At 39.8% G+C, this 12,732-nt stretch overlaps 1 protein-coding gene across 6 annotated transcripts in view; it reads left to right on the top strand.

The window, feature by feature from the left end:
• ASXL2 (ASXL transcriptional regulator 2) overlaps window positions 1–12,732 on the top strand; it is a 160,583-nt gene that overhangs the window by 135,444 nt on the left and 12,407 nt on the right. For all 6 annotated transcript variants that reach the window (XM_017876858.1, XM_017876854.1, XM_017876856.1 and 3 more), the window contains 3 exons: window positions 303–399; window positions 2,854–2,959; window positions 6,352–7,069. In XM_017876858.1, coding sequence (XP_017732347.1) covers window positions 303–399; window positions 2,854–2,959; window positions 6,352–7,069 — 921 coding nt within the window. The remainder of the gene's footprint in view (window positions 1–302; window positions 400–2,853; window positions 2,960–6,351; window positions 7,070–12,732) is intronic.

The following is a 12,732-nucleotide window of genomic DNA, read 5'->3' as shown; positions in this document are numbered from 1 at the left end:
GTTGGATAGCCAGTTGTTCCAGCACTTTATGTGTGGTTCTGTGAGTAGATTTTTAATTATTAGGGAATGGGTGTGAATGGAGAGAGGAGTGAGGAGAGGTGAATAGGAAAGCAATGTTTTAGAACAAAGTGATATTACATTAAATAACAGAGTTGTCCTGAATAAGCACATAGGATGAGATATTCATATTTCTATAAAATTAAATATATATACATTCTTTTCTAAAATGAAAGGAAAGTCAAATACCACATGATACCTTTCACTTTCTTTGTAAGCTTTCCTTGGCTTATTCTTTGACCCAGGTTGGTCCAGATGGTTTAATGAAGTTAAATGGCTCAGCCCTTAACAATGAATTCTTCACTTCAGCAGCCCAAGGCTGGAAGGAAAGACTCTCAGAAGGTAAGTGCTCTACCTAATATGTCTCCCAGGTGGTGTGTGCACCCAGAACACCTCTCTTCCTCATCAGGTAATTTAAGCAGTTTTGGAAGGTAAAGGACAACAGGATGTTACGATAGGATAGAATCAACTATCCTGTGTGAAACATGTTAGACTTCTATCTAGTGCTTATGTTACCAGGTTAACACTAGATGGAGTCCAGCAATATGTTTCTTTAATGATATAAAGCTTCCAAGAAATTAAAAAATACAGATTTTTGTGCCCTGCTCCTAAAGATTCTGATTCAGCAATTCTACATTAATGCCTAGGAACTGAAATTTTATTAGGCTCCCTAATAAGAGTGTAGAACTAGTCACTTTATGGTGCTCTGCATCCCAGTTTGGTAAGCAGTGAGATAACCTGTTTATTACTGCCTAGCTTCAATAAAACTAACAATAAAAGCAATCAGTGAGAGCTTTTTAAAAGATCACTTCATTAAGGTATATTTCATATATTATATTTCATACAATCATATATATCATATATTTCATATATATCATATTTTATATTTCATATAATATAAAATTCAGCCTTTTGAAATGGACAGTTAATTGGCAGTCAGAACATTGTAGTAAGTATGGATCATGACCAAAAATTACTGACTATGATCACTGGTCTGCCATGTGTGCCATGCTTCTAATGACTGATTGTGTGTGGGCACTGCATGTAGTATCTGTCAGTACTAGCAGTTCTTCACCTCTACAGCTGAAAAACACCTGTGGTATTTTAAAAAATACTGATGTGCAGATGCCACTGTCAATGATTTTGTTTTTATTGCTCTGGGTTAGTGTCAGAGCTTTATTGGTTTTGTTTGTTGGTTTGTTTCAAAGTTTTCCCAAACGATTCTAATACGCAGACGTAAGTAAAACCACTGGCTGAATTATTTTTATTATATCTGTTTTCAGTATACATGGAATAAAAAATAGCACTTGAAAAGTTGTATACCAAAGAATAGCCTTAAACAAGTGTGAGAGACTTTAAAATATATACATTTGTAAGGAACACATTAGGAATGCTATTCATCGTTTATTTTCTGTCAGCTCCCTAACAATTAAGTTAAATGAAGAGCTAATATATAATCTAGATTGTTTTTTGAAATTGTTGACTTTTCCCATCCTCTTCTTTTAGAAGAAATTCTATGTAGAAGGGATCTCTTGCTCTGATTACTTTGGACCTTTCTTTTTCCTACAGATTTTTTTGGGGCAGAGACCCCCATTTTTTTTGGAAAGATTAAAACATACCATTTCTACCGGTACCTTTCTTTAACTAACAATAAATTGGTAAAGGATTTACTTCCTCAGTCCCCACTTTTTTGCAAGTAGGCACTGTCAGCAGTGATACTGCGATTATTATTATCAGTGTTAACTTTTTTTTTAAACATGCAAACAAGTGACTGCTGTACCTATAGTCATGTGATCATATTTTATGAACAGCAACTTGGAACACTGTATATATGTGAACAGGGTTCAGTACATTTTATTCCTCATTTTCAGATACACAGTAGACTCAACAGCAGGAGTTCTGGGTTGGATTCTGACAGCCAAATCCCTCTTTTCCCAATCCTTTGCCCATGACTGTGATGTCCACGGTCCTCTAACACTTTTCCTCTCCTTCTTCTCACCCCCAGGAGGTCTTAAACTTCAAATTCTGCCATTTCTACCTCTTATTCCTTGATGTCCTGGGTATTAGAGTATAAAAGGGAGCAGCCTATCTGAGCCACAAGTTTGAAGATGGCCTACCAAGCACATTCACTGTTCTCTGCTGATGGAGTGGGAAAGATTGAGGTGGTTGGTAGTATATGCAAATAAATGGCATATTCAGAGCAGCTGGGTCTTTGGCATGTTGAGTATCTTCTTGCTAGAGCATTAGCCTGGTACAATTTCTGGAACAATTAGAAAACCGACAACTCCAGAATAACTCCCTACCTTTTTACTGGAATCTCGAATGCTTTTAAGTAGGACCATAGCTTTTCTTTATGCAGTTAGACATAAAAAGCCTAAAATTAAGTTGCCTTGGAGAAACTGAACTTTAAAATAGTAAAAATGCCCAGTGGCATAGTTTATTGAAAGAACATCACTTTTTCTTTTAGTGGAAAATAAATTGCAAGTTCTATGTAAGAGATAAATCTGTATGGAATGTGATGTTTGGAGCGTGAGGAAGGTACCACAGGGAAGCCCAGAGAAAAGGCTGTGTCAGCCTCAGCTGAGTACTGAAAGCTACATGGAGTGGTGTGCAAACATATTTTTATTTCACCTAATGGCATTTAGGTCCTCCTTCACAGTGAGGAGGTTTGGGGAGTTGCTGTTACTTTCACGTGATAGTATTCTGATTCCTGCATGAGTCTTTCATGATTTATAAATAGTTACATGTTGCAAATAGCATTTTTCTATTGAATATCCTTTTTTGGGTACATTGCAGGTGAGTTTACACCTGAGATGCAGGTGAGAATTCGACAAGAGATTGAGAAGGAGAAAAAAGTGGAGCCATGGAAAGAACAATTCTTTGAAAGCTACTATGGGCAGAGGTAATATTAAGACAGGTTCTATAAACCAAATGTTAATTCCTGTATATATGTCATGTAGTGCTTTATCTCATTACCCTCAGAGAAGATCTAGGCCCCAGTTTCCTTCTGTTTTTTTGTTTTTGTTTTTGTTTTTTTTTTTGTCTCACTGATTCTTCTTTAGGAAGAAATTTTTTCTTATTATGAATCACGGATTCACAGAATTAGATTATTCATAATCCTTTACCCTTAAAACTGTCATTGTAGGTGACATGGCTTCTTTAAAAATAAATTTTTTAGCCGGGCGCAGTAGCTCACACCTATAATCCCAGCACTTTGGGAGGCGAGCGGGCCTGATCACTGAGGGCTGGAGTTGAGAACCAGCTGAGCAACATGGTGAAACCGCCGTCTCTACTAAAACAATGCAAATTAGTTGGGCGTGGAGAATTAAACTGAACTGGGGCGGAGGTGCCATGAGCCAGGATTGTGCCATTTGCCACTCCACCTGGCAAAAGAACAAAATTCCTGTCCTCAAAAAAAAAAAAAAGAAACATTAAAAAAAAAAAAAAAAAAAACCTTGAATTAGGAGTCCCTTTCTTTGAAAAGATTGGCTTTTCTTCTGGTTTACTTTATAAGATAGAAGAATACTGAAGTTCGCTTTTTGTTTTTTTTTTGAGACAGTTTCACTCTTGTCGCCCAGGCTGGAGTACAGTGGTGCAATCTCAGACTCACTGCAACCTCCGCCTCCCGGGTTCAAGCAATTCTCCTGCCTCAGCCTCCCCAGTATCTGGGATTACAGACATGTACCACCACACCTGGAAAATTTTGTATTTTTAGTGGAGTTGGGGTTTTACCATGTTGGCCAGGCTGGTCTAGAACTCCTGACCTCAGGTGATCTGCCCTCCTCAGCCTCCCAAAGTGCTGGGATTACAGGTGTGAGCCACCACTCCTGGTCAGAATGCTGAGGTTCTGTCCACTTTTTATAGTAGTTAATTATCCCAAAATGTAGCTATCCAGAATCACTAAGGAATCTTAGGAATTCTTTAATGTGGACTATTAGAACCAACCTGTAATTAAACAGCCTGTCCTCTGTAAAAGGCACTCTGGGAGATGTACATAGCTGAATAAAGATATAAATTCTGTTTAAAAGAGGCTGTAGCCTAAATCAGTTTTTTCCCCTCAACAAAAGGTCCAACAATGAAATTGTAATAGGACATTTAAATAGATGGTAAAGGAGATGTTTTGTTTGAAATAGGATTGAACACCTGGACTCCTACTTGTTAGTCTCCCTTCCTTCCTTCTGCACACCAGTGGCAGCTCTTAAGGAGACCTGTAACCACAGCTTGAAAACTAAGTGCTCCTTTTCCTTGTCTCCAAGTAGTATTTATCCGTCTTCTTCACAGTCATTAGATTAAGAGTTCCATAAACTGTGGCCGGGTGGGGTGGCTCACACCTCTATCCCAGTGCTTTGGGAGGCTGAGGTGGGTGGATCACTTGAGCCCAGGAATTCAAGACCAACTTGGGCAACATGGCAAAATGCATCTCTACAAAAAATACCAAGAAATTAGCTGGGTATAGTGGTGCGTGCCTGTAGACCCAGGCTCAGGTGGGAGAATCGCTTAAACCTGGGAGGTGGAGGTTGCAGTGGCCAAGATTGCGCCATTACACTCCAGCCTGGGCGACGAAGCGAGACCCTGTCTCAAAAAAGAGTTCTATAAGTTGATTTTTCTACATTTTTGGTATGAGCATTGAGCTATAGAAGTGATGTTTTGTACATTTAGACTATTATTGCAGGTAGCAGTAATTCTACAAATATTTGTTCATTCCCTCCTTTTTTTTTTCTCTTTTTCTTTCTTTTCTTTTTTTTTTTAAAGACAGGGTCTCACTCTGTCCCCCAGGCTGGAGTGCAGTGGTACAATCATGGTTTACTGTAGCCTTAACCTCCTGGGCTTAGGCGGTCCTTCCACCTCAGCCTCCTGATAGCTGGGACTACAGGTACATGCCACTACACCCAGCTAATTACTGTATTTTTTGTAGAGGTGGGGTTTTGCCCTGTTGCACAGGCTGGTCTGAAACTCCTGTGTTCAAGCAATCTGCCCACCTCCCAAAGTGCTGGGATTATAGGCATGAGTCACTGTGCCTGGCCCATCTCTCCTTCTTAAGCAGATAGAGCATTACAACAGTTCATGGGTCTTTCTATTGTCAACTGTTAATTTCTGTCAGCATTTATAGAAAGACTGTTTTTGATTATTGCCCAGTTTTGTCCCGAGTCATTCCATCTCAGAAGCACAGTACTGACTCTTCAAAGTCACCAAAGAAGGCTCATTGATTTTACATGTTGTACAATATTCTAAAACATTAAAAAGAGTTACTAATGACCTTTACAGATTAGCGTAGCTTTTAGCCAAGCCACATTATGGGAATCTCATTGAAACTGTACCCTCAGAATATCTTAGAGACACTCGATCTCAGAATTTTAGAGCTAAACCAAGTGGGATTTAAATGGGCTTTCCAAAAACTCAGCTATAATTCTCAGCCTCTATAGAACATTGATAGCCAGCTGTCTCCTCAGGTCCTCTTAGATTTTTTGGGCCGGGGTTTGCACAGATACTGCAGAGAAGAGTTGATCACAATCCCAGGGTGGAAGAGTCTTGGGCTTCCTTCAGTTCCCTTACAGGTAGTCTATGATGCATGCCTCCAAACAATGTGGCCCCTTTATAAGCAGAAGTAATAATAATAACTACCATTACTGAGCTTTCGTTATGTGTTAGGTAAGTACTTTATATGGATTAACTTAATTATCATAGCAACACTATGAAGTAATTAAACCTAGTGAACAGTTGAAGAAACTGAAGTAAAGAAGGCTGGTCATCTACTTAATATCACAGGGATGGTAGGTATCAGAGCCAGAATTTGAATCCAGGCACTCTGACTCCAGAGCTTTCACTACTAATGATAGTGAAGATAATACATGAAGAATACCTGCTGTCTCAGGGGTTTTCCTAGGCATTGTCATCTTCCATTATCTCTAGTTTTTTTTTTTTTTTTTTTTTTTTTGAGACAGAGTCTCTCTCTGTCGCTCAGGCTGGAGTGCAGTGGCACGATCTTAGCTCACTGCAACCTCCGCCTCCCGGGTTCACACCATTCTCCTGCCTCAACCTCCCGAGTAGCTGGGACTACAGGTGCCCACCACCACGCCTGGCTGATTTTTTGAATTTTTAGTAGAGACGGGGTTTCATCGTATTAGCCAGGAGGGTCTCAATCTCCTGACCTCGTGATCCACTTGCCTCGGCCTCCCAGAGTGCTGGGATTACAGGCATGAGCCACCGCACCCGGCCCCATTATCTGTATTAATGAATGCTTTCAACAACGTAGGCTATTTCTCAACTAGAATATTTCTTTTTTCCCCTTTTTAGTTCTGGCCTGAGCCTTGAAGATTCTAAGAAATTGACAGCTTCTCCCAGCGATCCCAAAGTAAAGAAAACCCCAGCTGAACAACCAAAATCCATGCCTGTGTCAGAGGCCTCTCTTATCAGAATAGTTCCAGTAGTCCCCCAGTCAGAGTGTAAAGAAGAAGCATTGCAGATGTCATCACCAGGCAGAAGAGAAGAGTGTGAAAGCCAAGGTGAAGTGCAGCCGAACTTCTCCACATCTACAGAGCCCCTGCTTTCCTCAGCTCTCAACACACATGAGTTTAGCAGCATTCTTCCCATCAAGTGCCCAAAGGATGAGGATCTCTTGGAGCAGAAGCCAGTCGCCTTTGCTGAACAGGAATCTGGGAAGAATCATCTCACCACAGCTTCTAATTATAACAAAAGTGAAAGCCAAGAATCTTTAGTTACATCGCCAAGCAAACCCAAGAGTCCTGGGATTGAAAAACCAATAACGAAGCCCACAGCAGAAGCAGGTCCACAAGAGACCACTATGAAAGAACCTCTAACAACTCTTGTTGATCAGAGCCCAGAAAGCCTCAAGAGGAAGTCTTCCCTTACCCAAGAAGAGGCCCCTGTGAGCTGGGAGAAGAGGCCACGTGTCACTGAGAATCGCCAGCACCAGCAGCCATTTCAGGTCTCACCACAGCCCTTTCTCAGTAGAGGGGACAGAGTCCAGGTGCGAAAAGTACCACCTCTCAAGGTAAGAGAATGGAGAGAATTGAAAAGGAGAGATGGTGTGAACCCTATGTTTTTGGTCATATCTACTAAATTTCAAGTAATTTGTGGTAGTTCTTAATGCAGAAGCAGTTGGATATATTTGGTAAGTATGTAACTATGGCCTTACACAAATAAAATGATAGACAGGCATTTAGAACTGCAGTCCTACATACAGGTCTTTACTGGTGTTTGCATAAGGAAGGTACCTGGGCATCTAATGTAAACCAGCCCCATTCTCACTACTCGAGCTCAGAGGCAACTGATCTCAGAATCTTAAGAGTTAGACCAAATAGAATTTAAATGGACTTCCAAAAAGTTAGTTATAATTCTCAGCCTCTGTAGAACATTGACAGCCAGCTATCCTACTGTCTCCTCAGGACCTCTTAGATTTTTTGGGCCAGGATTTGCGCAGATATTGCAGAGAAGAGTTGACACAATCACAATCCCAGGGTGGAAGAATCTTGGGCTTCCTTCAGTTCCTTTACAGGGAGTCTGTGATGCATGCCCCCAGACAGTGTGGCCCCTTTATAAGCAGAAGTATTAACAATAACCACCATTATTGAGTTTAAGACAGTTATGGAAATCTTATAACCGTCATGGAAATTATTGTCTGATATGACAAAATAAGAAATGTGAGACTAAGCATGAGGAGACTATTGGTATAATCAAAGGATCCTATCTCTGTACCAAGAGTACGAAGATTTTTTAGTTTACTTTGGCCCTTTTCTTGCTACCATAACTGACTTGATGTTCTGTGAATCAGGAACTACGTTTAGCTCCCTCCTATTAAAGGAAATATGTGTGGCTATCCTCTGTCACTACTGGTTACTTGAGGGACACTAATAAGATGGAATAGTCTTGATAAGCTCTACTGCTTAGCATGTGATTAACTTCCAGTTAGCCGTATATTGTTGCATGTCAAATCTTCCAAATTCTTCTAGGCAGTATCTTTGACTATCTTAATATATAATGCCCTTTAAAACCCAAACACATTTTTACTTCTGATCTTAAAGATTTATTAATACTTTGGCTTTTGCTTAATATCATTTTGCAGTTCATTCATTTAATAAATAGTTTATTTTTCTTGCCAAGGAATTTAAGAGCCAAGGCACTGGATATACTCATTAGGATATAAATGGAAAAATAAGCCTAGTAAAGGTACTTTTCCCCCCTTTTTATTTAACTTAGGTGAACCAAAATTAGTCCTGTCAGGAAGTATTCCTTGGAAAGATTCACTTACTAGAACTTGACCCATTCTCATTGTATTTTTTTGTTTTTATTTTTTTATTTTTTTATTTTTATTATTTATTATTTATTTATATTTATTATTATTTTATTTATTTATTTTTTTTTTTGAGACGGAGTCTGCTCTGTCGCCTGCAGGCTGGAGTGCAGTGCCGGATCTCAGGCTCACTGCAAGGCTCCGCCTCCCGGGTTCACGCCATTCTGCCTGGCTCAGCCTCCAGAGTAGCTGGGAACTACAAGCGCCTGCCACCTCGCCCCGCCTAGTTTTTTTATATTTTGTAGAGAACCGGGTTTCACCGTATTAGCCCAGGATGGTCCTCGGATCTTCTGACGCTGTGATTCCGCCCGTCTCGGGCCTCTCCCCAAAGGGCTGGATTGAGCAGGCCTTGAGCACCGCGCGCCGCCTATTTTTTTATTTTTTTTAAATGGAGTCTTGTTCTGTGGTCCAGGCTGGAGTGCAGTGGCACAATCTTGGCTCACTGCAGTCTCTGCCTCCGAGGTTCAAGGGATTCTCCTGCCTCAGCAGCCTCCTGAGTAGCTGGGATTACAGGCATGCACCACCATACCTGGCTAATTTTTGTAATTTTATTTTTTAGTAGAGATGGGGTTTCACCATGTTGACCAGTGATCCCTTAGATCCTATCTCAAAAACTCCTGACCTCAAGCCACCTGTCCTCCTCTGCCTCCCAGAGTGCTGGGATTACAGGCATGGGCCACTTCTGATTACTTTTTTATTCATTGCTTGTTTTTTTCCCCCCCAAGATGAAGTCTTGCTCTGTCACCCAGGCTGGAGTGCAGTGACGCAGTCTCAACTCACTGCAGCCTCCACCTCCCGGATTCAAGGAATTCTCCTTTCTCAGCCTCTCAAGTAGCTGGGATTACAGGCGTAAGCCACGACCCCAACTAATTTTGTATGTTTACAAATAATTAAAATAATTATTTATAAAGGGGTTTCACCATGGTGGCCAGGCTGATCTTGAACTCCTGACCTCAAGATCCACCCGCCTCAGCCTCCCAAAGTGCTAGTGTTACAGGCGTGAGCCACCGCGCCCAGCCAGTTCATTGCTCTTAAAGATTGGTGATTTTAGCACTTAAGAATCTATGGTTTGTTTTTTTGTTTTTTTTTTCTACCATTAACATGCATTGCCAGAGATTCTGATTTTTGTTTTAATCACTTTTACTATTCTTTTTTATAAAAATATTAGAAACTTTTCTTTAATGTCATTCACAGCTTATCTCCAGACCTAAGAGCTGAGTAACTGTTTAGGTTTTGCTATAAATGTTGCTAAGACCCATCATTTCTATTTCCTCACCTGTAAACATCATATTCTGTCTGCTTTCTGCTAGTCCAGAGGGATTACACAGAAACTTTAATCCACTGTGACCAAGTTAATATAATTTTACTTTTTTCCATTCTTTTCCTTTCTTCTCCCTCTTCATCTCCCTCAAAAAAGACTTTTCCAGAAGTGTCTTTAGTAACTCTCTTCCCTTAGACCCTATCTCAAGTACTGCTGTCTTAGACAAAGCTTAATGTAATTTATAACAGAACAAAACCTTTGAAACGAAATTTAAGTGGAAAACAAAATTCACAATGTAGTAGTAGAAAACAAAATTTGCAATGTAGTATAAATGTTACAAGTTAGTTACTTTTATATACATACATATGTATATAAAAATTATATACACACACATGCACATTATATGTTTTACATTCCATATACGGTCAGCCCTCTGTATCAGCAAGTTCCACATCCTCAAGGTTAATTCTATATTATCAACCAACCACCTATCAAAAATATTTGGAAAACAATACAAATGTAAAAATACAGTATAATGATTTATATAGCATTTACATTATGTTAGGTGTTATAAGTAATCTAGAGGTGACTTAAAATATATGGGAGGATATGTGGAGGTTATCTGCAAATACTATGCCATTTTATATAAAGGACTTGACTTGAGCATCCTCAGATTTTGATATTTTCCAGAGTCCTAGAACCAATCCCCCATGGATACCAAGGGATGACTGTACACTTAAAAAGAAAAGGATTGAATCTCTCTGCTCTCCCGGGGTAGGGCTTCTCAGTAAATTAAATTGTTATCAGTGCCTGGACAACTTTGAGTGGTTTTGCACTTAAAAAGAAGATATGATTTATTCTGCATAATCAGGTAATAGGGCTATTCACATAAGTAACTGAAACTTATTTTTAGATACTGAAACCTTTCATTTTAACCACTTTTAATGGTTCTTATTTGATTTCAACATGTTATTGTTAATGATTATGTTATTATGATACCATGTATTATGCTAGGTACAGTGTTACTCTCAAGAGTATTCTTATGTAAAGTTGTTTGTCCCTATGTAAATTCCCCTAAACACCTTTCTTGTATTTACTTTTTTAGTTTTATCTTTTTTTTTTCATTTTTTTCCCCTGCAGTTTCTTTCATATGATAAAAATAAAGGACAATAACTGCTGCTTTCTTACTGTAGGCAGCCTCTAAAATACTATGTGCTGAGTAAATATACTATCTAGGCTTGTTCGAATTGGATGTGAAATAGATTTAGCTCTTAGAGAGATTAAGTAGATTTCCTGATGTAAGACATATACTCTGTTATAAAGTCCCGTGGCTCTAACTTCGGAATTATAGAGAATCAATTTTTGAGGACTACTGACCTTTTGAGAAATTAGTATTGCAAATAATGAAAAATGTTTAGTGACTTTATTGTTCTTAATTTAAGAACGTTAAGAAAAATGGCATGCATTTTCTTAGGGTTTAGTGGGTTAATTTTTTAAAATTAAATGCTTTAGAACATCTTAACAGTTGTTTGTTCCTATAAACTCAACCAGTTACTAGAAGGGTCCACATCTTGATGCATTATTAGTAACTCTAATAGCTTTCAAAGTATTGTTCAGGACAGAAGGCAGATTTGTTTCAGACATGTTGATTTTATTGTATGAAAATCATTGGTTTCGGCCAGGCATGGTGGCTCACGCCTGTAATCCCAGCACTTTGGGAGGCCGAGGTGGGTGGATCACTTGAAGTCAGGAGTTCGAGGCCATCCTGGCCAACATGGTGAAACCCCATCTCTGCTAAAAATACAAAACAATTAGCTGGACGTGGTGGCGGGCACCGGTAATCCCAGCTACCCGGGAGGCTGAGCCACAAGAATCACTTGAACCTGGGAGGCAGAGGTTACAGTGAGCTGAGATTGTGCCACTGCACTCCGGCCTGGGCGACAGAGAGAACTCTGTCTCAAAAAAAAAAAAAAGAAGAAAATCAGTGGTTTCAAACCTGATAGACATCAGAATCTCACAAGTAGCTTTTTAGTAACACATTTTTTTTTTTGTTTGTTTGAGCTGGAGTCTCCCTCAGGAGTTACCATAGGCCAGACTTTTTCAGACTAGGTGCAGTGGCTCATGCCTGTAATCTGAGCACTTTGGGAGGCCAAGGCAAGGTGTATCACATGAGGTCAGGAGTTCAAGACTAGCCTGACCAACATGGTGAAACCCCATCTCTACTAAAAATACAAAAGTTAGCCAGACGTGTGGCCCACGCCTGTAATCCCAGCTACTCGAGTGGCAGAGGCACAAGAATCACTTGAATCCAGGAGACTGAGGTTGCAGTGAGCTGAGATCACACCACTGCACTCCAGCCTGGGTGACAGAGCAAGACCCTGTCTAAAAAAAAAAAATTCCTAGGTCCTGGGGATTCTAATTTGTGGTTTTTGGGATAGGATCCAGAGCATATATATTTTTAAAAGGTTGCACAAGTAAATATAATACCAGCCAGAGATGAGAATGGCTGGTAAACATTATGTACATACTCCTTTATATGTGGGCATGGTGGGGGCTCCTATGCATCACACATTGTCTTCCTTCCAGTGCTATCTAGAAGCCTGTGTAATTTGAGATAATCCAGCCCAAGTGTGTGTGTGTGTGTGTGTATGTAGAACAGAGAAGAGCAAGTATTTTCCCCCTGGACCTTGGTAGTAAAGCTAAGAACTAAAAGACAGTAGTGGTATGGGTGGCTGGCTTGCTTGCTTTTCTCTCCTTTCTCAAACATAAATACACTTTTAAAAAATGCAAATGCCCTAGAAAGCTTTGTATCATGATAAGCACTTGTAATAGTGACATTAGGAGGGAGTTGAGATAGGAAAAGAGGTGTGGGGATTTGGGGTGAAAGTGGAAGCAGTTGTCTTTGGCACCAATAGAAAAAGTGGATGTAAGGACTCTAGAGACAAACTAGTGTTACTGTCTCCAAGGTTTGGCCTCTCGGCCATAGACCACCCATGTTTGTCACAGGTACTGTAGTGTTCGTCTGTTTTTAAAATGTGAGGGCTAATGAAGTTTTGTTATTCTTAGAAATGAAAACTAAGCTCTGTTGTTTTTTCCCCTCTAC

This window comes from Rhinopithecus bieti, unplaced genomic scaffold (assembly GCF_001698545.2).
Source record: "Rhinopithecus bieti isolate Rb0 unplaced genomic scaffold, ASM169854v2 scaffold_7681, whole genome shotgun sequence".
In the NCBI taxonomy this organism is placed as follows: domain Eukaryota; kingdom Metazoa; phylum Chordata; class Mammalia; order Primates; family Cercopithecidae; genus Rhinopithecus; species Rhinopithecus bieti.
Note: the sequence above shows the minus strand (reverse complement) of the source record. Positions and strands in the feature narration are given on the sequence as shown.